At 48.0% G+C, this 27375-nt stretch overlaps 1 protein-coding gene across 2 annotated transcripts in view; it reads right to left on the bottom strand.

Moving 5' to 3' along the window:
- The window catches only part of NEK8 (NIMA related kinase 8), a 354714-nt gene that overhangs the window by 96117 nt on the left and 231222 nt on the right, over positions 1-27375 (bottom strand). For both annotated transcript variants that reach the window (XM_063955890.1, XM_063955891.1), the window contains exons 11-13: positions 12167-12314; positions 11368-11444; positions 1274-1391 (exon numbers count right to left, since the gene is read on the bottom strand). In XM_063955890.1, coding sequence (XP_063811960.1) covers positions 1274-1391; positions 11368-11444; positions 12167-12314 — 343 coding nt within the window. The remainder of the gene's footprint in view (positions 1-1273; positions 1392-11367; positions 11445-12166; positions 12315-27375) is intronic.

The raw sequence follows: 27375 nt of genomic DNA, 5'->3' as shown, positions 1-27375 counted from the left end.
CCGCCGGTTTCTGGACCTCTTCACTTTTCGGCATCTGCAAGGGGGTCGGCGGCGCGGCTCCGGGACCGGACTCCATGGCTGGGCCTGTGTTCGATCCCTCTGGAGCTAATGGTGTCCAGTAGCCTAAGAAGCCAATCCATCCTGCACGCAGGTGAGTTCACTTCTTCTCCCCTAAGTCCCTCGTTGCAGTGAGCCTGTTGCCAGCAGGACTCACTGTAAAATAAAAAACCTAAAAACTTTTTCTAAGCAGCTCTTTAGGAGAGCCACCTAGATTGCACCCTGCTCGGACGGGCACAAAAACCTAACTGAGGCTTGGAGGAGGGTCATAGGGGGAGGAGCCAGTGCACACCACCTGATCCTAAAGCTTTATTTTTGTGCCCTGTCTCCTGCGGAGCCGCTAATCCCCATGGTCCTGACGGAGTCCCCAGCATCCACTAGGACGTCAGAGAAATATGTAAATGATGAGGACACAAGGATTTGTATTGAGACGGCCACTAGTGGTATCTCTGAACCCCTGTTTGTGTACCAAAATGCCATTGGAATGCATATAGGTCAAACACTGAATATCCCTACGTCCATGCAGCTGGAGGTAAGATGCTGGTGCCTTTGTAACTGCGTACAGGATCACAGTCACAAGCGGTGACACGTTCCCCCAAAACGGTTGCAGCTGTCCTGCATTTGAGTCGCCACGCCCCCGCTACATACCACAACCTTTCTGTCAATCATATTGCCAATAAATTTCTCACTGCAAACGCAAGACCATCGTGGCACATGCACAGTGCGATTTATGCGCAATGTCAAAGAATCGCTCCACGGTGTACAAAATCTACATCGCAGCCATCTCTGAATCAGGCCATTTGTACACTGGGGGTTTTACTGTACCATGTGGAAGTATTGATGCAATTACTTGCACGTTACCTATGGTAAGACTTTGTCATTGACATGACGATACAACATTTAAAAATATATCTACTGTAACTGGGATAATGACAGCTGTGTGAAAAAGTGTAAGGATACCATAAAAGCCATTTTGCCCCAGTTGAACGTCTAATAAAAACATCCTGTTACTTGTGTGAACCAGACCTTGAAGTTCCAGTTTTACCTGTGTAATGGTTATGGCCCCTGTACACTGGAAGGAACATTGTAAAACTGTCCAAATATGAAGAGACACACACATAATATGCTAGACAGGGCTGTGTGTAATATAAGTGTCAAATGCTCTTTAGCCAAAAAAGCTACTGTCACACAGAAGAGAAGTCGGAGCAAGTCTTACCATTGTCCCCACGGCCCCAGGAAAACACTTCTTTCTCATTAGAAACAGCGAGAACATGTGAAGCCCCACAGGACACGTGAACTATCTCATAACCCAGGAGAGCTTCAACTATCTTGGGCTGTGAGAGAAAGCAGAGGAAGTCCAACATAAGAGTTATACCATAATGCCAGAAGAAACATGCACTAATCTGATATATCCCTATAAATAGCCCTGACATTACATGATTTCCACAAAATAAGATTTTACTTACCGATAAATCTATTTCTCATAGTCCGTAGTGGATGCTGGGGACTCCGTCAGGACCATGGGGATTAGCGGCTCCGCAGGAGACAGGGCACAAAAGCAAGCTTTTAGGATCACATGGTGTGTACTGGCTCCTCCCCCCATGACCCCCCTCCAAGCCTCAGTTAGGTACTGTGCCCGGACGAGCGTACACAATAAGGAAGGATCTTGAATCCCGGGTAAGACTCATACCAGCCACACCAATCACACCGTACAACTTGTGATTTGAACCCAGTTAACAGTATGATAACAATGAAGTAGCCTCTAAAAAAGATGGCTCACAACAATAATAACCCGATTTTTTTGTAACAATAACTATGTACAAGTAATGCAGACAATCCGCACTTGGGATGGGCGCCCAGCATCCACTACGGACTATGAGAAATAGATTTATCGGTAAGTAAAATCTTATTTTCTCTAACGTCCTAGTGGATGCTGGGGACTCCGTCAGGACCATGGGGATTATACCAAAGCTCCCAAACGGGCGGGAGAGTGCGGATGACTCTGCAGCACCGAATGAGAGAACTCCAGGTCCTCCTCAGCCAGGGTATCAAATTTGTAGAATTTAGCAAACGTGTTTGCCCCTGACCAAGTAGCTGCTCGGCAAAGTTGTAAAGCCGAGACCCCTCGGGCAGCCGCCCAAGATGAGCCCACCTTCCTTGTGGAATGGGCATTTACAGATTTTGGCTGTGGCAGGCCTGCCACAGAATGTGCAAGCTGAATTGTACTACAAATCCAACGAGCAATAGTCTGCTTAGAAGCAGGAGCACCCAGCTTTTTGGGTGCCTACAATATAAACAGCAAGTCAGACTTTCTGACTCCAGCCGTCCTGGAATTATATATATATATATATTTTAAGGGCCCTGACAACGTCTAGCAACTTGGAGTCCTCCAAGTCCCTAGTAGCCGCAGGCACCACAATAGGTTGTTTCAGGTGAAACGCTGACACCACCTTAGGAAGAAACTGGGGACGAGTCCGCAGTTCTGCCCTGTCCGAATGGAAAATCAAATATGGGCTTTTGTAAGACAAAGCCGCCAATTTTGACAATCGCCTGGCCGAGGCCAGGGCCAACAGCATGGTCACTTTCCATGTGAGATATTTCAAATCCACAGATTTGAGTGGTTCAAACCAATATGATTTGAGGAATCCCAACACTACGTTGAGATCCCACGGTGCCACTGGAGGCACACAAGGGCTGTATATGCAATACTCCCTTGACAAACGTCTGGACTTCAGGAACTGAAGCCAATTCTTTCTGGAAGAAAATCTATAGGGCCGAAACTTGAACCTTAATGGACCCCAATTTGAGGCTCATAGACACTCCTGTTTGCAGGAAGTGCAGAAATCGACCTAGTTGAAATTTTTTCGTGGGGCCTTCCTGGCCTCACCCACGCAACATATTTTTACCACATGTGGTGATAACGTTGTGCGGTCACTTCCTTCCTGGCTTTGACCAGGGTAGGTATGACCTCTTCCGGAATGCCTTTTCCCTTAGGATCCGGCGTTCAAACCGCCCTGCCGTCAAACGCAGTCGCGGTAAGTCTTGGAACAGACAAGGTCCCTGCTGGAGCAGGTCCTTTCTTAAAGGCCGATGCCACGGTTCCTCTTGGAACAGACATGGTACTTGCTGAAAGCAAATCCCTTCTTAGCTCCCGAGGCCATTAGTCCTCTGTGAGCATCTCTTGAAGTCCTGGTTACCAAGTCCCTCTTGGCCAATCCGGAGCCACGAGTATAGTTCTTACTCCTCTATGTCTTATAATTCTCAATACCTTGGTTATGAGAAGCAGAGGAGGGAACACATACACCGACTGTTACACCCACGGTGTTACCAGGACGTCCACAGCTATCGCCTGAAGGTCTCGTGACCTGGCGCAATACCTGTCCCATTTTTTGTTCGGGCGGGACGCCATCATGTCCACCTTTGGTCTTTCCCAACGGTTCACAATCATGCGGAAAACTTCCCGATGAAGTTCCCACTCTCCCGGGTGGAGGTCGTGCCTGCTGAGGAAGTCTGCTTCCCAGTCGTCCACTCCCGGAATGAACACTGCTGACAGTGCTATCACATGATTTTCCGCCTAGCGAAAAATCCTTGCAGTTTTGCCACTGCCCTCCTGCTTCTTGTGCCGCCCTTTCTGTTTACGTGGGCGACTGCCGTGATGTTATCCCACTGGATCAATACCGGCTGACCTTGAAGCAGAGGTCTTGCTAAGCTTAGAGCATTATAAATTTGCTCTTAGCTCCAGTATATTTATGTGGAGAGAATTCTCCAGACTTGATCACACTCCTTGTGTGACTGCTCCCCAGCCTCTCAGGCTGGCCTCCGTGGTCACGAGCATCCAATCCTGAATGCCGAATCTGCGGCCCTCTAGAAGATGAGCACTCTGTAACCACCACAGGAGAGACACCCTTGTCCTTGGATATAGGGTTATCCGCTGATGCATCTGAAGATGCGATCCGGACCATTTGTCCAGCAGATCCCACTGAAGAGTTCTTGCGTGAAATCTGCCGAATGGAAGCGCTTCGTAATAAGCCACCATTTTTACCAGGACTCTTGTGCAATGATGCACTGACACTTTTCCTGGTTTTAGGAGGATCCCGATTAGCTCGGATAACTCCCTGGCTTTCTCCTCTGGGAGAAACACCCTTTCCTGGACTGTGTCCAGAATCATCCCTAGGACCAGCAGACGTGTCGTCGGAACAACTGCGGTTTTGGAATATTTAGAATCCACCCGTGCTGTCGTAGAACTACTTGAGATAGTGCTACTCCGACCTCCAACTGTTCTCTGGACCTTGTTCTTATCAGGAGGTCGTCCATTTTCTTTGAAGACGAATCCTCCTTTCGGTCATTACCTTGGTAAGGACCCGGGGTGCCTTGGACAATCCAACGGCATCGTCTTGAAACTGATAGTGACAGTTCTGTACCACGAACCTGAGGTACCCTTGGTGAGAAAAGGCAAATTTTGGGACATGGAGGTAAGCATCCCTGATGTCCTGGGACATATAGTCCCCTTGTTCTTTGCTATCACTGCTCTGAGTGACTCCATCTGGATTTGAACCCTTGTAAGTGTTCAAATTTTTCAGATTTAGAATAGGTCTCACCTAGCCTTCAGTACCACCCTATAGTGTGGAGTAATACCCCTTTCCTTGTTGTCGGAGGGGTAATTTTATTATCACCTGCTGGGAATACAGCTTGTGAATTGTTTTCAATACTGCCTCCCTGTCGGAGGGAGACATTGGTACAGCAGACTACAGGAACCTGCGAGGGGGGAAACCTCTCGACATTCCAATCTGTACCCCTTGGATACTACTTGTAGGATCCAGGGGTCCTGTACGGTCCCAGCGTCATGCTGAGAACTTGGTAGAAGCGGTGGAGGGCTTCTGTTCCTGGGAATGGGCTGCCTGCTGCAGTCTTCTTTCCTTTCCTCTATCCCTGGGCAGATATGACTCTTATAGGGACGAAAGGACTGAGGCTGAAAAGACGGTGTCTTTTTCTGCAGAGATGTGACTTAGGGTAAAAAACGGTGGATTTTCCAGCAGTTGCCCTGGCCACCAGGTCCCATGGACCGACCCCAAATAACTCCTCCCCTTTATACGGCAATACATCTTTGTGCCGTTTGGAATCTGCATCACCTGACCACTGTCGTGTCCATAAACATCTTCTTGCAGATATGGACATCGCATTTACTCTTGATGCCAGAGTGCAAATATCCCTCTGCGCATCTCGCATATATAGAAATGCATCCTTTAAATGCTCTATAGTCAATAAAATACTGTCCCTGTCAAAGGTATCAATATTTTTAGTCAGGGAATCCGACCAAGCCACCTCAGCTCTGCACATCCAGGCTGAGGCGATCGCTGGTCGCAGTATAACACCAGCATGTGTGTGTATACTTTTTAGGATATTTTTCAGCCTCCTATCAGCTGGCTCCTTAAGTACGGCCCTATCCGTAGATGGTACCGCCACTTGTTCTGATAAGCGTGTGAGCGCCTTATCCACCCTGAGGGGTGTTTCCCACCGCGCCTTAACTTCTGGCGGGAAAGGGTATACCGCCAATAATTTTCTATCGGGGGAAACCCACGTTTAATTTATCTGATTCAGGAAAAACTACAGGTAGTTTTTTCACCTCACACATAATACCCTTTTTTGTGGTACTTGGAGTATCAGAAATATGTAACACCTCCTTCATTGCCCTTAACGTGTGGCCCTAAAAGAAAATACGTTTGTTTCTTCACCGTCGACACTGAAATCAGTGTCCGTGTCTGGGTCTGTGTCGACCGACTGAGGTAAATGGGCATTTTACAGCCCCTGACGGTGTTTGAGACGCCTGGACAGATACTAATTTGTTCGCCGGCCCTCTCATGTCGTCAACCGGCTTGCAGCGTGTTGACATTGTCACGTAATTTCCATAAATAAGCCATCCATTCCGGTGTCGACTCCCTAGAGAGTGACATCACCATTACAGGCAATTTGCTCCGCCTCCTCACCAATATTTTCCTCATACATGTCGACACACACGTACCGACATACAGCACACACATAGGGAATGCTCTGATAGAGGACAGGACCCACTAGCCCTTTGGGGAGACAGAGGGAGAGTTTGCCAGCACACACCAAAACGCTATAATTATCCAGGGACAACCTTTATATAAGTGTTCCTCCCTTATAGCATTTTAATATATATACATATCGCCAAATCAGTGCCCCCCCTCTCTGTTTTAACCCTGTTTCTGTAGTGCAGTGCAGGGGAGAGCATGGGAGCCTTCCCACCAGCCTTTCTGTGAGGGAAAATGGCGCTGTGTGCTGAGGAGAATAGGCCCCGCCCCCTTTTCGGCAGGCTTCTTCTCCGGAGTTTTAGATATCTGGCAGGGGTTAAATACATCCATATAGCCTCAAGGGCTATATGTGATGTATTTTTCGCCATACAGGTATTATACATTGCTGCCCAGGGCGCCCCCCCCCCCAGCGCCCTGCACCCTCCGTGACCGCTGTGTGAAGTGTGCTGACAACAATGGCGCACAGCTGCAGTGCTGTGCGCTACCTGATGAAGACTGAGAGTCTTCTGCCGCCTGGTTCCAGACCTCTTCATCTTCAGCGTCTGCAAGGGGGGTCGGCGGCGCGGCTCCGGGACGAACCCCAGGGCGAGCCCTGTGTTCCGACTCCCTCTGGAGCTATGTCCAGTAGCCTAAGAATCCAATCCATCCTGCACGCAGGTGAGTTGAAAATCTCTCCCCTAAGTCCCTCGATGCAGTGAGCCTGTTGCCAGCAGGACTCACTGAAAATAAAGAACCTAAAAACTTTTTCTAAGTAACTCTTTAAGAGAGCCACCTAGATTGCACCCTTCTCGGCCGGGCACAAAAACCTAACTGAGGCTTGGAGGGGGGTCATGGGGGGAGGAGCCAGTACACACCATGTGATCCTAAAAGCTTGCTTTTGTGCCCTGTCTCCTGCGGAGCCGCTAATCCCCATGGTCCTGACGGAGTCCCCAGCATCCACTAGGACGTTAGAGAAAGCAAATTACTGCCACTTATTTGTTTTATAAAATACGGGGCTGATGCAGAGTTGAACATATGCCAGTTTGTGGAGCGTACATTACATGAATACACACTGTACACGCACCAAAACTGAGCGTACCCAAGTACAGGCAATATAGAGTCACATGCATTTAGAACACATCTACGTCTATGATGAAGGCGTAACTGGGTTGTAATGGGGTGTTCTCACACAGGCATTTCAGCTGGCAGAATAAGCCTTTTCCCAGGCATATCTTTTGGACCTAGTATAGGGCAGCTAAATGTGCATGGATGGTGAGGGCTAGTAACAAACAAAGAACCTGGTTTAGAGGTGGACATACAGTGGCAATGTTGCATGCAAACGACCAATTTTGGAAGTCTGCACATGGGATGGAGACTTACAGTGGGGTAGCTAACTAAATGTATTGCAGGCATGTCGCTGACAGCAGTAGAACCTCACACACAGGACGCCATGTTCAGATGGAGAAACTGTGCCTACATGCAAGTTTAGATGGGGCATTCAATGGTTCACCGAGGCTGTATCTAAAAGCGCACCAAGACAGATTTGCAAGTGAGCATATCAGTAAGAAGAACACTGGCCGCGGCCTCAGCATAATGAAGTAGACACGTCCGACTCAGAATCAGGCTCAAAGTCTACACATAGGGGGTGGTCACACAGCAAGATGCATTCTACTCTATATACCGGCGAATAGACTAATTTTGTTCTGTGCATGTTTTATGCATCTTATGCCTCAATTCACACTTCCTACATGCTCAGTGGTAATGTTATATATGCAGGCTGTCATCAATGATCCACAAGAAGCAGCATATACAAGTAAACAATAAAACAAATGTATAAAGCTATTTTAGAAGTAATCACACTTTATAAATATAAAACTCAGTTATACCCCTTTCAGACAGAAACAGAAATTACCGGGTGAAGCAGTTCCACCCGGCAATTTAATGAAACACACAGGTTCTTTTTTTGTGTGAATGGGCCAACCCAGGTTGTAATTCCCGGGACTTCGACCCTGGAATCTACCAGGGTCGGAGACACGGGTTGACCCTTTCACACAGACAAAATACCCGTGTTGATCTGCAAATTACCAGGTCGAAATTCTCGACCTGGTAATTTGCATGTCTGTGTGAAAGGGGGGGTCAGGCAGGTCCCGGCAAAACGACCCGGCATTGAAATGCCGGGACTTTCAGACTTTTCTGTCTGAAAGTGGTATTAGTGGATCCCAGTATTTATCAACATTTCATGCACTGTCAATCTAATTATCAATCTATTTTGTTAATTTATTTTATATTTTTACTATGCCTGAAAAATTTCAGTCAAGGAAATTACGATCGCCTCCAAAACCTATGTAGATTTTAGCAAAGTATTGGATGCTGTTCCACACACAGTGCTTCTGAATAATAAATAATGTGCAGGCCGATAATGAGCAGTGTGCAGCCAGGTTCTGTGTTGGTGCCAGGTATGGGACTCAGGGTCGACACCAATTAGGTCGACGCCCATTGGCCGACAATGGCTAGGTCAACATGAACAAGGTCGACATGAAAAAAAAATGTCAACATAAGTTTTTAATGTTTTTTGGTGTCCGTTTCTCCGTCAAGTGACCGGGGGGAACCCCAATAAGTGCACCACGTCCTCTTGCATGGCTTGCGAAAGGTTACCATTCACAATCGTAGTCCACGTGGATCGTAAAACATGAAAAAGTCCCATTTTTTTTTTATAACTCATGTCGACCTTTTTGAATGTCGACCTTGTTCAGGTTGATCTAATGGCTGTGTCGACCTATTTCTAGTGTTGACCTATCCACTGTCGACCAATGGGTGTCCACCCAGAGTCCGGATACCGTTGGTGCCCATACTGTGCAATCAGACTGTAAGTGACCTAGCAGAAGGCAAGGTATAACTTATAGCTGTTAACACAAAATGTGTACTAGTTGAACTCCCAGAATAGATAACATTATAATTGCATTTGTAAGAGTTAGGGGAGGGCACAGTGAAGACTACAGAAGAGAAGGATGTGGGATGATTATTACAGATGATAAAAGCAAGAACAGTGTAGCCTAGCAATAAGAATCCTGGCTGCACAGGGAATAGGAAGAAAACTGGATTAGTTAAAGTAATTTAAATTGCAGTGAGTTCAAGTTTGGAGACCATCACCTGCAGGAGGATACTGATCAAATTAATACAGTCCAAAAAAGGGTTACAAATATGGTGGTGTGTCTTAGAACAAATCTTACCATGGCATACTCAGCAGCTTAGAGGAAAGAAGAGAAAATACATGACAAACACTCAAATACATACATAGGGCATCAATGAGGTTAAAGGGGTTGCATTTTCCAGAATTAATTGAATTTCAGAACAAAAGGACAGTGTCAAACTGGTGAGTTCAATTTTATGAATATTGTTGGCAAATACACTTTTACCGAAAGGCTATTGAATGTAGGGAATACATCATCTGGAAACGAGTTAACCATATAGAACAAGTTAGAAATATGAACTTTTTTTCTTTATGTAGAAGACAATTTAACATCATAATCTTACTGCATTAGTTTAACCAAATCCCGATTTACAGTTCTGTGCTGTTGGTGGACTGTGCTCCTTCCACTGCATGAGGGATCCAGTCATATGGGGCAGATGTATTAAGCCTGGAGAAGGGATAAAGAAGTGATAAGTGCAAGGTGATAACACACCAGCCACTCAGTTCCAATATGTAAATTGATAGTAAGGAGCTGATTGGCTGGTGTGTTATCACCTTGCACTTATCACTGCTTTATCACTTCTCCAGGGTTAATACATCTGCCCCATGGTCAGCAGTGAGCATGTCAACATTCAAAATGCTGACAACACAATGTCGGCAGGCACCGTGTTGACATCCTCCGAACGTCGACATCTGAAATGTCTACAGTCTCAGTATGCAGATGGTTAGGTTTAGAGGCTCAAGGGGAACACTGAAGGGGTACCTCTGAATTCCCCAGTACGCTACATCTAGCGTCAGCGACCATCCTCACATACCCGCAAGGGACATTGTGATCTGGGGTCATCCCTGCTGGGACCTTGCTAAGTCTAAAGTTACTAGACCCCCACCGTACAGTGTTACAGGTACGGAGTCTCTATTTACACACAGGACATCACTGTGGATTTACCATAAGTAAGGAGCTGAGTATCCTAATGATCTGTACATGTGAGTCTATGAAGAATTATTAGAAGGACTATATAATCTGCCATTGTCCTGTATGGGACACTTTTATAATTATTGAGACTGCATGATTCTACAGTAACATTAGATATACATTGCAATTAATGTTACAAGAAATGCTCTATGCTATTATTGTGTACACCAATTGTGACTAATTAGCTCCCGGAAGTACTACTTGTATTTTTATATTTTATTTTTAATAAAACATATATTTTATATTTTATTGTCATGTGGATTGCACCTTCCTGAAGCGCCAGGTGTAGCATTTTTTAAAAGAGTAATTCACATCAGTCCCTGCCCCAGTGGAGTTTAGAATTGGATTATGAGAGGAAATTGGAGGAACCCAGAGAAAACTCACAGAAACATAAAATAAACACACAAACGCCAAACAGATAGGGCATTGGTGGGAACTGAACCTTGGATTTCAGTATTGTAAGGCAATAATGCTAACCATTACACCAACCATGCTGCCACAATATATCTATGGATATATGATGTATATATGTGTGCATGTTTGTGAATGTACTGTGACACTGTTTACCTGTAGCATTACCTAGCGGTGGCTTGGCTTTACCAGTTAATACTTATTGGAGATGAAACAAAGAAACTGCTCTCCATAAATCACACAATGGGATCTACCACATAACATTAATAGAAACTTTCAGTATCCGTAGGCTAGTTATAAGCTGGCATTAGAAAAGCATGCTTTTAGTGTTTTTGTATGAGGTTCCAGAGACCCCCATAACATGCACTTGGAAACGGCTATGTCACATCCATGTACTCTGGATGCTACAAACCCCCTGATGCCCCCAGTGAATGCAGGTGTAGAACTTGGCTGCCACCATATGTCACATGCGATCGTATCTGACATTTGATGTCACTGGTGATTTTCTTAATGTCATTTAGGTTATTTTAAAACTAAGTAATCTTTTTCTTCACAAATACACTGATGCGGAAGGGAACTCAGTGCTTGCGGAGCTTACAACCTATTGCAGAATGACCTTTAATTTATAATTGAGCACATTTTTAGTATTAGACATCTAAGTCCACAATATGATAAAGTTCAGGCATAAGAGTTAATAAACTTACTTGAGTGACATCGTTAAAATTGGCATGTCCCAAGCAGCCATTGCTCCCACTGCCAAATGTCATAATGATGCCTCTGTCTGAAGACAAACAAAAACCTCTTTATAAAAACATTCATGTTTAATGCGTTTCTACTAAACCAGCCATAAGAGGATCAATATGTACTGTCTAAGATGTTTGCACTGTCGATGGAGCAGTAAGGAAAATTCCGGTTACGGCTTGTACAATTCTAGTCAGACCATTAGCAAGACAAGTATCATTTATCTCTAACAAATTCCATTTACAATTTATTTCAGTTATATAATTTGTTGCTATAGGACTAGACATCAAGGTAAAAGAGAACAACAATCAGTGAGACCCTAAATATTAGATGTTACATTGGGAGAGATGAATCAAGCAGTGTAAAGAGAACTGGACCAGCGGAGAAGATGTCCACAGCACCCAATCAGCTTCGAGGTACCATTTATCAAGTAGATTCTATAAAATGGATGGTACTTGATATACCAGCTGTCGGGATCCCGGCGCTCAGCATATCGGAGCCAGAATCCCGACCGCCGGTATACCGACAGCTAATCTCCCTCTTGAGGTGTCCACGACGCCCCTGGAGGGAGAAGGGGCTCTTTTGCATTCGCACCGCTGCCGGCATTCCGGCGCTGGTATGCTGGGCGCCGGGATCCCAAGCGCCGGCAATTCATACTACACCCTATAAAACAACAGGTGTAAGCTGACTGGTTGCTATGGGCAACTTCTCCACTCTTTACACTGCTTGATACATCTCCTCCATTAATGCTTATGTTCACACCTGTTAAGCAAGCTGTAAAAAGGTCTCCGCAAGACACATGCTTGATGGTTACTCCAGACTGACCCTCCAGGAAACGGGAGATGAACTGAGGCTGAGCATGGTCTATGGAACCAGGGAGAGAAGGCGCACCAGCTCCTATAGGGGGTGCCTAGAATTAAAATGGCCAAACAAAAGATGACAAGAACCAATAAAATATAAAATACTAAGTTTAAGTTTCTTTATTTATATAAGCTCTCAGTTTTCTACAATAACAGAACAGGTGGGCAACAAACATTTTTACAAAGAAACAGCTTGCCAAACATTATATTACAGTGTAATCTAGATAGCAGAATCCATCCAATAAGATGTGCTCATCATCTTGAGAAACAGTGTGTCATGTGGTGACCCCACCTTGCCCTCGTATCATTTTTCCAGGCACTACTGCTTGGAGAGTATAATCATATATAGCCTGACTCAATAGCCTGACCCAGGATTTACCTGGGAGAGATTCTACAGTAGTTAGGACTGGAGAGGATTTCTGCAGAAAAATATCCCCTTTAACATACAGATTGCTAAGAACAAAACATACTGAAATCATCATAATTTATACATATAACGCCACAGATTCCATAATGCTTAACATAATCAGCACTGACAAATATATAATCTGTACAGAAATCAGTAATAACAGGAACATGACTATAGTTGAACAGAATAATAAGTGGATACAATTAGCAGAACAAGTCACATAACATACAAAACAAATTCAGCATAAAGGCATGAGTGGGACAAACAAGGAGAGCAGGAAACACAGAGAAGAGGGCTCTACCTGTGAAAGCTTGCATTATATAGGGCAGGCATTCCCAACCGCGATCCTCAAGGCACACCAACAGTGCAGGTTTTAGTGATATCCAGGCTTCAGCACAGATGGTTAAATCAAAATAACTGAGGTACTAATTAAGTCACCTGTGTCCAAGCCTAGATATCACTAAAACCAGGACTGTTAGTGTGCCTTGAGGACCGCGGTTGGGAAACACTGATATAGGGAGAGGAAAATGAGTGACACTAGGTACAAAACACCCATTAAGCTTACCGGTCTAGGTGGATAGCAGAAGAGGTGGAGGCTAAACAGCTGCAGGAGGATGGATTGAATTGCTGATAGGGTAAACTGAAGGGAATAAAATCAGCACTTGATAGTGGATAGGCATGGAATAGGACGCACGTCCTACAGCTCTCATATCCTGTTGATCCATCATGCGGCTACCCTGAGACTCCTTTTAAAAAGTTTAATGACGTTGGATGTCCTCCTGCTGCCCTGGTGGTGTTTCTACCATGCCCCGGATCTCTGCTGTGCCCTCTTGTCCTTCTGTGCTGTACTGGGGCCTGCCTTGCTTCCAGGCCCAATGTCACCATTGCTGCACTCTCCAGCCTGCCGCCCCACTGACTTATGGGTCTTTCCTTGGAGCCTGGCGTGTCCTGCATGCACACTGCTCCCTGGTGCCTGCTGTGTTCTAAAGGCTGCTCCTGCCTTGAACTCCGTAGAGCTGCCTCCTCGCTGTGGTCTCCTGCTCATCTCCACCTTGGGAAACTGGGTTTATGCTGCAGCTGCTGAAGTCACTCCATGGCGTTAGTCTCCTTCCTTCTCCGTATTGTACACTAGTGTCCATCTCTGCCTGGCACTGCATTCACAGCTGAGACTGCTGCTTCTTCTGTCTGTTTCTGGGGTGCTGGCTTCACTGCAATCTCCTGTGCTCACTGTGATTAAGATATCTTTACCTTTCGCCATATTTGCTGCTCCTGTATTTTTGCTCTCCTGTTCAGGGCTACCCTGTGAAAGTTTACTACTGCCTCTCACCAGCTGCTGTTCTGTTGACTTGTCTCCACGCAAGATCCTATTTCAGCTGCTACCTTGGCTCCCTGTTGCTCTGGTCTCCTGTTCAGTGGCCTCTGGACTTTTATCTGGTTGCTGATACTTAACCTACTGTTGCGGTTCTCTCCTGCTGTGCCCAACATGGGAAAACTCCTTCAAGTCATTACTGACCCAGGAAGCAGGTTGGTGGGCTCAGGCTGTGGAATGGCAATATAATAAGATTTTAAACCTACCGGTAAATATTTTTCTCCTAGTCCGTAGAGGATGCTGGGGACTCCGTAAGGACAATGGGGTATAGACGGGCTCCGCAGGAGACATGGGCACTATAAAGAACTTTAGAATGGGTGTGCACTGACTCCTCCCTCTATGCCCCTCCTCCAGACCTCAGTTAGAGAAACTGTGCCCAGAGGAGACGGACAGTACGAGGAAAGGATTTTTGTTAGTCCGAGGGCAAGATTTATACCAGCCCACACCATCCACACCATATAACCTGGAATATACGCAACCAGTTAACAGTATGAACAAAACAGTATCAGCCAACAACTGATCTTAACCGTAACATAACCCTTATGTAAGCAATAACTATATACAAGTCATGCAGAAATATGTCCGCACTCGGACGGGTGCCCAGCATCCTCTACGGACTAGGAGAAAAAGATTTACCGGTAGGTTTAAAAATAAGAATTTACTTACCGATAATTCTATTTCTCGTAGTCCGTAGTGGATGCTGGGGACTCCGTCAGGACCATGGGAATAGCGGCTCCGCAGGAGACAGGGCACAAAAGTAAAAGCTTTAGGATCAGGTGGTGTGCACTGGCTCCTCCCCCTATGACCCTCCTCCAAGCCTCAGTTAGGATACTGTGCCCGGACGAGCGTACACAATAAGGAAGGATTTTGAATCCCGGGTAAGACTCATACCAGCCACACCAATCACACTGTACAACCTGTGATCTGAACCCAGTTAACAGCATGATAACAGCGGAGCCTCTGAAAAGATGGCTCACAACAATAATAACCCGATTTTTGTAACAATAACTATGTACAAGTATTGCAGACAATCCGCACTTGGGATGGGCGCCCAGCATCCACTACGGACTACGAGAAATAGAATTATCGGTAAGTAAATTCTTATTTTCTCTGACGTCCTAAGTGGATGCTGGGGACTCCGTCAGGACCATGGGGATTATACCAAAGCTCCCAAACGGGCGGGAGAGTGCGGATGACTCTGCAGCACCGAGTGAGAGAACTCCAGGTCCTCCTCAGCCAGGGTGTGCCCCTGACCAAGTAGCAGCTCGGCAAAGTTGTAAAGCCGAGACCCCTCGGGCAGCCGCCCAAGATGAGCCCACCTTCCTTGTGGAATGGGCATTTACATATTTTGGCTGTGGCAGGCCTGCCACAGAATGTGCAAGCTGAATTGTACTACACATCCAACTAGCAATCGTCTGCTTAGAAGCAAGAGCACCCAGTTTGTTGGGTGCATACAGGATAACAGCAAGTCAGTTTTCCTGACTCCAGCCGTCCTGGAAACCTATATTTTCAGGGCCCTGACAACATCTAGCAACTTGGAGTCCTCCAATTCCCTAGTAGCCGCAGGTACCACAATAAGCTGGTTCAGGTGAAACGCTGACACCACCTTAGGGAGAAACTGGGGACGAGTCCGCAGCTCTGCCCTGTCCGAATGGACAATCAGATATGGGCTTTTGTGAGACAAAGCCGCCAATTCTGACACTCGCCTGGCCGAGGCCAGGGCCAACATCATGGTCACTTTCCATGTGAGATATTTCAAATCCACAGATTTGAGCGGTTTAAACCAATGTGATTTGAGGAATCCCAGAACTACGTTGAGATCCCACAGTGCCACTGGAGGCACAAAAGGGGGTTGTATATGCAGTACTCCCTTGACAAACTTCTGGACTTCAGGAACTGAAGCCAATTCTTTCTGGAAGAAAATCGACAGGGCCGAAATTTGAACCTTAATGGACCCCAATTTGAGGCCCATAGACACTCCTGTTTGCAGGAAATGCAGGAATCGTCCGAGTTGAAATTTCTTCGTGGGGCCTTCCTGGCCTCACACCACGCAACATATTTTCGCCACATGTGGTGATAATGTTGTGCGGTCACCTCCTTCCTGGCTTTGACCAGGGTAGAAATGACCTCTTCCGGAATGCCTTTTTCCCTTAGGATCCGGCGTTCAACCGCCATGCCGTCAAACGCAGCCGCGGTAAGTCTTGGAACAGACATGGTACTTGCTGAAGCAAGTCCCTTCTTAGCGGCAGAGGCCATGAGTCCTCTGTGAGCATCTCTTGAAGTTCCGGGTACCAAGTCCTTCTTGGCCAATCCGGAGCCACGAGTATAGTTCTTACTCCTCTACGTCTTATAATTCTCAGTACCTTAGGTATGAGAAGCAGAGGAGGGAACACATACACCGACTGGTACACCCACGGTGTTACCAGAACGTCCACAGCTATTGCCTGAGGGTCTCTTGACCTGGCGCAATACCTGTCCAGTTTTTTGTTCAGGCGGGACGCCATCATGTCCACCTTTGGTCTTTCCCAACGGTTCACAATCATGTGGAAGACTTCCCGATGAAGTCCCCCACTCTCCCGGGTGGAGGTCGTGCTGAGGAAGTCTGCTTCCCAGTTGTCCACTCCCGGAATGAACACTGCTGACAGTGCTATCACATGATTTTCCGCCCAGCGAAGAATCCTTGGAGTTTCTGCCATTGCCCTCCTGCTTCTTGTGCCGCCCTGTCTGTTTACGTGGGCGACTGCCGTGATGTTGTCCCACTGGATCAATACCGGCTGACCTTGAAACAGAGGTCTTGCTAAGCTTAGAGCATTGTAAATTGCTCTTAGCTCCAGTATATTTATGTGGAGAGAAGTCTCCAGACTTGATCACACTCCCTGGAAATTTTTTCCTTGTGTGACTGCTCCCCAGCCTTTCAGGCTGGCATCCGTGGTCACCAGGACCCAGTCCTGAATGCCGAATCTGTGGCCCTTTAGTAGATGAGCACTCTGCAGCCACCACAGAAGAGACACCCTTGTCCTTGGAGACAGGGTTATCCGCTGATGCATCTGAAGATGCGATCCGGACCATTTTTCCAGCAGATCCCACTGAAAAGTTCTTGCGTGAAATCTGCCGAATGGAATCGCTTCGTAAGAAGCCACCATTTTTCCCAGGACCCTTGTGCAATGATGCACTGACACTTTTCCTGGTTTTAGGAGGTTCCTGACTAGCTCGGATAACTCCCTGGCTTTCTCCTCCGGGAGAAACACCTTTTTCTGGACTGTGTCCAGAATCATCCCTAGGAACAGCAGACGTGTCGTCGGAGACAGCTGCGATTTTGGAATATTTAGAATCCACCCGTGCTGTCGTAGAACTACTTGAGATAGTGCTACTCCGACCTCCAACTGTTCTCTGGACCTTGCCCTTATCAGGAGATCGTCCAAGTAAGGGATAATTAAGACGCCTTTTCTTTGAAGAAGAATCATAATTTCGGCCATTACCTTGGTAAAGACCCGGGGTGCCGTGGACAATCCAAACGGCAGCGTCTGAAACTGCTAGTGACAGTTTTGTACCACGAACCTGAGGTACCCTTGGTCCTGGTTCGCTATCACTGCTCTGAGTGACTCCATCTTGATTTGAACCTTTGTATGTAAGTGTTCAAATATTTCAGATTTAGAATAGGTCTCACCGAGCCGTCTGGCTTCAGTACCACAATATAGTGTGGAATAATACCCCTTTCCTTGTTGTAGGAGGGGTACTTTGATTATCACCTGCTGGGAATACAGCTTGTGAATTGTTTCCAATACTGCCTCCCTGTCGGAGGGAGACGTTGGTAAAGCAGACTTCAGGAACCTGCGAGGGGGAGACGTCTCGAATCTCCAATCTGTACCCCTGGGATACTACTTGTAGGATCCAGGGGTCCACTTGCGAGTGAGACCACTGCGCGCTGAAACTCTTGAGACGACCCCCCACCGCACCTGAGTCCGCTTGTACGGCCCCAGCGTCATGCTGAGGACTTGGCAAAAGCGGTGGAGGGCTTCTGTTCCTGGGAATGGGCTGCCTGCTGCAGTCTTCTTCCCTTTCCTCTATCCCTGGGCAGATATGACTGGCCTTCTGCCTGCTTGCCCTTATGGGGACGAAAGGACTGAGGCTGAAAAGACGGTGTCTTTTTCTGCTGAGATGTGACTTGGGGTAAAAAAGGTGGATTTTCCAGCTGTTGCCGTGGCCACCAGGTCCGATGGACCGACCCCAAATAACTCCTCCCCTTTATACGGCAATACTTCCATGTGCCGTTTGGAATCTGCATCACCTGACCACTGTCGTGTCCATAAACATCTTCTGGCAGATATGGACATCGCACTTACTCTTGATGCCAGAGTGCAAATATCCCTCTGTGCATCTCGCATATATAGAAATGCATCCTTTAAATGCTCTATAGTCAATAAAATACTGTCCCTGTCAAGGGTATCAATATTTTCAGTCAGGGAATCCGACCAAGCCACCCCAGCGCTGCACATCCAGGCTGAGGCGATCGCTGGTCGCAGTATAACACCAGTATGTGTGTATATACTTTTTAGGATATTTTCCAGCCTCCTATCAGCTGGCTCCTTGAGGGCGGCCGTATCTGGAGACGGTAACGCCACTTGTTTTGATAAGCGTGTGAGCGCCTTATCCACCCTAAGGGGTGTTTCCCAACGCGCCCTAACTTCTGGCGGGAAAGGGTATAACGCCAATAATTTTCTATCGGGGGAACCCACGCATCATCACACACTTCATTTAATTTATCTGATTCAGGAAAAACTACAGGTAGTTTTTTCACACCCCACATAATACCCTCTTTTGTGGTACTTGTAGTATCAGAAATATGTAACACCTCCTTCATTGCCCTTAACATGTAACGTGTGGCCCAAATGGAAAATACGTTTGTTTCTTCACCGTCGACACTAGAGTCAGTGTCCGTGTCTGTGTCGACCGACTGAGGTAAATGGGCGTTTTAAAGCCCCTGACGGTGTTTGAGACGCCTGGACAGGTACTAATTGCGTCTCATGTCGTCAACCGACCTTGCAGCGTGTTGACATTATCACGTAATTCCCTAAATAAGCCATCCATTCCGGTGTCGACTCCCTAGAGAGTGACATCACCATTATAGGCAATTGCTCCGCCTCCTCACCAACATCGTCCTCATACATGTCGACACACACGTACCGACACACAGCACACACACAGGGAATGCTCTGATAGAGGACAGGACCCCACTAGCCCTTTGGGGAGACAGAGGGAGAGTTTGCCAGCACACACCAAAACGCTATATTATACAGGGACAACCTTATATAAGTGTTTTCCCTTATAGCATCTTAATATATAATAATATCGCCAAATAAGTGCCCCCCCCTCTCTGTTTTAACCCTGTTTCTGTAGTGCAGTGCAGGGGAGAGCCTGGGAGCCTTCCTAGCAGCGGAGCTGTGTAGGAAAATGGCGCTGTGTGCTGAGGAGAATAGGCCCCGCCCCCTTTTCGGCGGGCTTCTTCTCCCGTTTTTCTGACAACCTGGCAGGGGTTAAATACATCCATATAGCCCCAGGGGCTATATGTGATGTATTTTTAGCCAGCATAGGTACTTTCATTGCTACCCAGGGCGCCCCCCCAAGCGCCCTGCACCCTCAGTGACCGTTGGTGTGAAGTGTGCTGAGAGCAATGGCGCACAGCTGCAGTGCTGTGCGCTACCTCATGAAGACTGAGAAGTCTTCAGCCGCCGATTTCTGGACCTCTTCTCTCTTCAGCATCTGCAAGGGGGTCGGCGGCGCGGCTCCGGTGACCCATCCAGGCTGTACCTGTGATCGTCCCTCTGGAGCTAGTGTCCAGTAGCCTAAGAAGCCAATCCATCCTGCACGCAGGTGAGTTCACTTCTTCTCCCCTAAGTCCCTCGTTGCAGTGAGCCTGTTGCCAGCAGGACTCACTGAAAATAAAAAACCTAACAAAACTTTTACTCTAAGCAGCTCTTTAGGAGAGCCACCTAGATTGCACCCTTCTCGGCCGGGCACAAAAACCTAACTGGGGCTTGGAGGAGGGTCATAGGGGGAGGAGCCAGTGCACACCACCTGATCCTAAAGCTTTTACTTTTGTGCCCTGTCTCCTGCGGAGCCGCTATTCCCATGGTCCTGACGGAGTCCCCAGCATCCACTTAGGACGTCAGAGAAATCTTATTTTCTCTTACGTCCTAGAGGATGCTGGGGACTCCGTAGGGACCATGGGGATTATACCAAAGCTCCAAACCGGGCGGGAGAGTGCGGATGACTCTGCAGCACCGACTGAGCAAACAAGAGGTCCTCCTCAGCCAGGGTATCAAACTTGTAGAATTTTGCAAGTGTTTGAACCCGAGCAAGTAGCTGCTCGGCAAAGCTGTAAGGCCGAGACGCCTCGGGCAGCCGCCCAAGAAGAGCCCACCTTCCTAGTGGAATGGGCCTTTACTGAATTTGGTAACGGCAATCCAGCCGTAGAATGAGCCTGCTGAATCGTGTTACAGATCCAGCGAGCAATAGTCTGCTTAGAAGCAGGAGTGCCAACCTTGTTGGCTGCATACAGGACAAACAGTGCCTCTGTTTTCCTAACCCGAGCCGTCCTGGCTACGTACATTTTTAAGGCCCTGACTACATCAAGGGAATTGGAATCCTCCAAGTCTCCTGTAGCCACAGGCACCACAATAGGTTGGTTCATATGAAACGATGACACCACCTTAGGCAAAAATTGAGGACGAGTCCTCAACTCTGCTCTATCCTCATGGAAAATGAGATAGGGGCTCTTATGAGATAAGGCCGCCAATTCGGACACCCGCCTTGCTGATGCCAAGGCCAACAACATGACCACCTTCCAAGTGAGAAACTTTAATTCAACTGTTTGAAGAGGTTCAAACCAGTGAGATTTTAGGAACTGTAACACCACGTGGAAGGTCCCATGGTGCCACTGGGGGCACAAAAGGAGGCTGGATGTGTAGCACTCCCTTTACAAAAGTTTGGACTTCTGGGAGAGAAGCCAATTCCTTCTGGAAGAATATAGTTAGGGCCGGAATCTGTACCTTAATTGAGCCTAGCTTTAGGCCCATATCCACTTCTGTCTTTAGAAAGTGGAGAAAACGACCCAGATGGAAATCTTCCATAGGAGCATTCTTGGCTTCACACCAAGATACATACTTCCTCCAGACACGGTGATAGTGTTTCGCCGTCATTTTCTTCCTAGCCTTTATCAGAGTAGGGGTGATTTCTTCCGAAATACCCTTCCCCACTAGGATTCGGTGTTTAACCACCATGCCGTCAAACATAACCGCGGTAAGTCTTGGAACACGCAGGGTCCCTGCTGCAACAGGTCCTCCCTGAGAGGAAGAGGCCACGGATCTCCTGTGAGCATCTCCTGAAGATCTGAATACCAGGCCCTTCGAGGCCAATCTGGAACAATGAGTATTGTCCGTACTCCTTTTCGTCTTATGATTCTCAATATTTTTGAGATGAGAGAAAGAGGAGGGAACACATAGACCGACTGAAACACCCATGGTGTCACCAGGGCGTCCACCGCTACTGCCTGAGGGTGCCTTGACCTGGCACAATACCTCCGAAGCTTCTTGTTGAGGCGTGATGCCATCATGTCTATTTGAGGAAGTCCCCAAAGACTTGTTATTTCTGCAAAGACTTCTTGATGAAGACCCCACTCTCCTGGATGGAGATCGTGTCTGCTGAGGAAGTCTGCTTCCCAGTTGTCCACTCCCGGAATAAATACCGCTGACAGAGCGCTTACGTGATTTTCTGCCCAGCGCAGAATCCTGGTGGCTTCCGCCATTGCCACTCTGCTCCTTGTCCCGCCTTGGCGGTTTACATGAGCCACGGCTGTGACGTCTGATTGAATCAGAACCGGTAGGTCGCGAAGAAGATTCTCCGCTTGTCGTAGGCTGTTGTATATGGCCCCTAATTCTAGTATGTTGATGTGTAGACAAGTCTCCTGGCCTGACCACAGTCCCTGAAAATTCCTGCCTTGTGTGACTGCTCCCCATCCTCGGAGGCTCGCGTCCGTGGTCACCAGAACCCAGTCCTGAATGCCGAACCTGCGACCTTCTAGAAGGTGAGCACTCTGCAGCCACCACAGGAGAGACACCCTGGCCCTGGGGGACAGGGTTATTTTCTGATGTATTTGAAGGTGGGACCCGGACCACTTGTCCAGAAGGTCCCACTGAAAAGTCCCCGCATGAAACCTGCCGAAGGGGATGGCCTCTTAGGTCGCCACCATTTTCCCCAGTACTCGAGTGCATTGATGTACTGACACTCTTTTTGGTTTTAACAGGTCTCTGACCATGTTCTGGAGTTCCTGGGCTTTTTCCATCGGGAGAAAAAATAAGATTTTACTTACCGATAAATCTATTTCTCGTAGTCCGTAGTGGATGCTGGGACTCCGTCAGGACCATGGGGATTAGCGGCTCCGCAGGAGACAGGGCACAAAAATAAAAGCTTTAGGACTAGGTGGTGTGCACTGGCTCCTCCCCCTATGACCCTCCTCCAAGCCTCAGTTAGGATACTGTGCCCGGACGAGCGTACACAATAAGGAAGGATTTTGAATCCCGGGTAAGACTCATACCAGCCACACCAATCACACCGTACAACTTGTGATCTGAACCCAGTTAACAGTATGACAAACGTAGGAGCCTCTGAACAGGGGTTCACTACGGCTGGCCGGCGGTCGGGCTCCCGGCGACCAGCATCCCGGCGCCGGGAGCCCGACCGCCGGCTTACCGACAGCTTGGCGAGCGCAAATGAGCCCCTTGCGGGCTCGCTGCGCTCGCCACGCTACGGGCACGGTGGCGCGCTACACGCGCCACACTATTTTATTCTCCCTCTATGGGGGTCGTGGACCCCCACGAGGGAAAATAATTGTCGGTATTCCGGCTGTCGGGCTCCCGGCGCCGGTATACTGAGCGCCGGGAGCCCGACCGCCGGCAAACAGAAGACCACCCCTGAACAGACGGCTCACAACAATAACAACCCGATTTTTTTGTAACAATAACTATGTACAAGTATTGCAGACAATCCGCACTTGGGATGGGCGCCCAGCATCCACTACGGACTACGAGAAATAGATTTATCGGTAAGTAAAATCTTATTTTCTCTGACGTCCTAGTGGATGCTGGGACTCCGTCAGGACCATGGGGATTATACCAAAGCTCCCAAACGGGCGGGAGAGTGCGGATGACTCTGCAGCACCGAATGAGAGAACTCCAGGTCCTCTTTAGCCAGGGTATCAAATTTGTAGAATTTTACAAACGTGTTCTCCCCCGACCACGTAGCTGCTCGGCAGAGTTGTAATGCCGAGACCCCTCGGGCAGCCGCCCAAGATGAGCCCACCTTCCTTGTGGAATGGGCCTTGATAGATTTAGGCTGTGGCAGGCCTGCCACAGAATGTGCAAGTTGAATTGTGCTACAAATCCAACGAGCAATCGTCTGCTTAGAAGCAGGAGCACCCAGCTTGTTGGGTGCATACAGTATAAACAGCGAGTCAGATTTTCTGACTCCAGCCGTCCTTGAAATATATATTTTCAATGCCCTGACAACGTCCAGCAACTTGGAATCCTCCAAATCGCTAGTAGCCGCAGGCACCACAATAGGCTGGTTCAGGTGAAACGCTGAAACCACCTTAGGCAGAAACTGAGGACGCGTCCGCAGTTCTGCCCTGTCCGAATGGAAAATCAGATATGGGCTTTTATACGATAAAGCCGCCAGGTCTGACACTCTCCTGGCTGAAGCCAGGGCCAGTAGCATGGTTACTTTCCATGTAAGATATTTCAAATCCACCGATTTGAGTGGCTCAAACCAATGGGATTTGAGAAAATCCAAAACTACATTAAGATCCCACGGAGCCACTGGGGGCACAACCGGGGGCTGTATATGTAGTACTCCTTTTACAAAAGTCTGGACTTCAGGAACTGAAGCCAATTCTTTCTGGAAGAAAATCGACAGGGCCGAAATTTGAACCTTAATGGACCCTAATTTGAGGCCCATAGACAATCCTGTTTGCAGGAAATGTAGGAATCGACCCAGTTGAAATTCCTCCGTCGGGGCCTTCCTGGCCTCACACCACGCAACATATTTTCTCCAAATGCGGTGATAATGTTGTGCAGTCACCTCCTTCCTGGCTTTTACCAGGGTAGGGATGACCTCTTCCGGAATGCCTTTTTTTTCCCTTAGAATTCGGCGTTCAACCGCCATGCCGTCAAACGCAGCCGCGGTAAGTCTTGGAATAGACACGATCCCTGCTGAAGCAGGTCCCGTCTTAGAGGTAGAGGCCACGGATCTTCCGTGAGCATCTCCTGAAGTTCCGGGTACCAAGTTCTTCTTGGCCAATCCGGAGCCACGAGTATCGTTCTTACTCCCCTTTGCCGTATAATTCTCAGTACTTTTGGTATGAGAGGCAGAGGAGGAAACACATACACTGACTGGAACACCCACGGTGTTACCAGAGCGTCCACAGCTATTGCCTGAGGGTCTCTTGACCTGGCGCAATACCTGTCCAGTTTTTTGTTGAGGCGGGACGCCATCATATCCACCTTTGGTTTTCCCAACGGTTCACAATCATGTGGAAGACTTCTGGATGAAGTCCCCACTCTCCCGGGTGTAGATCGTGTCTGCTGAGGAAGTCCGCTTCCCAGTTGTCCACTCCCGGAATGAACACTGCTGACAGTGCTATCACATGATCTTCCGCCCAGCGAAGAATCCTTGCAGCTTCTGCCATTGCCCTCCTGCTTCTTGTGCCGCCCTGTCTGTTTACGTGGGCGACTGCCGTGATGTTGTCCGACTGGATCAACACCGGCTGACCCTGAAGCAGGGGTTTTGCCAGGCTTAGAGCATTGTAAATCGCTCTTAGCTCCAGTATATTTATGTGAAGAGACATCTCCAGGCTTGACCACACTCCCTGGAAGTTTCTTCCCTGTGTGACCGCTCCCCAGCCTCTCAGACTGGCATCCGTGGTCACCAGGACCCAGTCCTGTATGCCGATTCTGCGGCCCTCTAACAGATGAGCACTCTGCAACCACCACAGAAGAGACACCCTTGTCCGTGGAGACAAAGTTATCCGCTGATGCATCTGCAGATGCGATCCGGACCATTTGTCCAGCAGATCCCACTGAAAAGTTCGTGCGTGGAATCTGCCGAATGGAATCGCTTCGTAAGAAGCCACCATTTTTCCCAGGACTCTTGTGCATTGATGCACAGACACTTTTCCTGGTTTTAGGAGGTTCCTGACAAGTTCGGATAACTCCCTGGCTTTCTCCTCCGGAAGAAACACCTTTTTCTGAACCGTGTCCAGAATCATTCCCGGGAACAGCAGACGTGTCGTCGGGGTCAATTGAGATTTTGGAAAATTCAGAATCCACCCGTGCTGTTGCAGCACTACTTGGGTTAGTGCTACTACGTCCCCCAGCTGTTCTCTGGACCTTGCCCTTATCAGGAGATCGTCCAAGTAAGGGATAATTAATACGCCTTTTCTTCGCAGAAGAAACATCATTTCGGCCGTTACCTTGGTAAAGACCCGAGGTGCCGTGGACAATCCAAACGGCAGCGTCTGAAACTGATAATGACAGTTTTGCACCACGAACCTGAGGTACCCTTGATGTGAAGGGCAAATTGGGACATGCAGGTAAGCATCCTTGATGTCCAGGGACACCATAAAGTCCCCTTCTTCCAGATTCGCTATCACTGCTCTGAGTGACTCCATCTTGAACTTGAATTTTTGTATGTACAGGTTCAAAGATTTCAGATTTAGAATAGGTCTTACCGAGCCGTCCGGCTTCGGTACCACAAATAGTGTGGAATAATACCCCTTTCCCTGTTGTAGGAGGGGTACCTTGACTATCACCTGCTGAGAATACAGCTTGTGAATGGCTTCCAATACCGTCGCCCTGTCTGAGGGAGACGTTGGCAGAGCAGACTTTAGGAACCGGCGAGGGGGAGACTTCTCGAATTCCAACCTGTAACCCTGAGATACTACCTGCAGGATCCAGGGGTCCACCTGTGAGTGAGCCCACGGTGCGCTGAAATTCTTGAGTCGACCCCCCACCGCCCCTGAGTCCGCTTGTAAAGCCCCAACGTCATGCTGAGGGCTTTGCAGAAGCCGGGGAGGGCTTCTGCTCCTGGGAGGGAGCTGCTTGGTGCACTCTCTTACCCTTTCCTTTGCCTCGGGGCAGATATGACTGTCCTTTTGCCCGCTTGTTCTTATAGGAACGAAAGGACTGCGGCTGAAAAGACGGTGTCTTTTTCTGTTGGGAGGGGACCTGAGGTAAAAAGGTGGATTTCCCGGCTGTTGCCGTGGCCACCAAATCTGATAGACCGACCCCAAATAATTCCTCCCCTTTATACGGCAATACTTCCATATGCCGTTTGGAATCCGCATCACCTGACCACTGTCGCGTCCATAAACTTCTTCTGGCAGATATGGACATCGCACTTACTCTCGATGCCAGAGTGCAAATATCCCTCTGAGCATCTCGCATATAAAGAAAAGCATCCTTTAATTGCTCTATAGTCAATAAAATACTGTCCCTATCCAGGGTATCAATATTTTCAGTCAGGGAATCCGACCAAACTACCCCAGCACTGCACATCCATGCAGAGGCGATGGCTGGTCGCAGTATAACACCAGTATGAGTGTATATACTTTTCAGGGTAGTTTCCAGCCTCCTATCAGCTGGATCCTTGAGGGCGGCCGTTTCAGGAGACGGTAACGCCACTTGTTTTGATAAGCGTGTGAGTGCCTTATCCACCCTAGGGGGTGTTTCCCAGCGCGCCCTAACCTCTGGCGGGAAAGGATATAATGCCAATAACTTCTTTGAAATTAGCAGTTTTCTATCGGGGTTAACCCACGCTTCATCACACACTTCATTCAATTCCTCTGATTCAGGAAAAACTACAGGTAGTTTTTTCAGACCCCACATAATACCCCTTTTTGTGGTACTTGCAGTATCAGAGATATGCAAAGCCTCCTTCATTGCCGTGATCATATAACGTGTGGCCCTACTGGAAAATACGTTTGTTTCTTCACCGTCGACACTAGATTCGGTGTCCGTGTCTGGGTCTGTGTCGACCGACTGAGGTAAAGGGCGTTTTACAGCCCCTGACGGTGTCTGAGACGCCTGGACAGGTACTAACTGGTTTGCCGGCCGTCTCATGTCGTCAACTGATTTTTGTAACGTGCTGACATTATCACGTAATTCCATAAACAAAGCCATCCATTCCGGTGTCGACTCCCTAGGGGGTGACATCACCATTACCGGCAATTGCTCCGCCTCCACACCAACATCGTCCTCATACATGTCGACACACACGTACC

The sequence above is a fragment of the Pseudophryne corroboree genome, chromosome 2 (assembly GCF_028390025.1).
Source record: "Pseudophryne corroboree isolate aPseCor3 chromosome 2, aPseCor3.hap2, whole genome shotgun sequence".
NCBI lineage: Eukaryota > Metazoa > Chordata > Amphibia > Anura > Myobatrachidae > Pseudophryne > Pseudophryne corroboree.
This window is presented reverse-complemented; position numbering and strand designations above follow the sequence as displayed.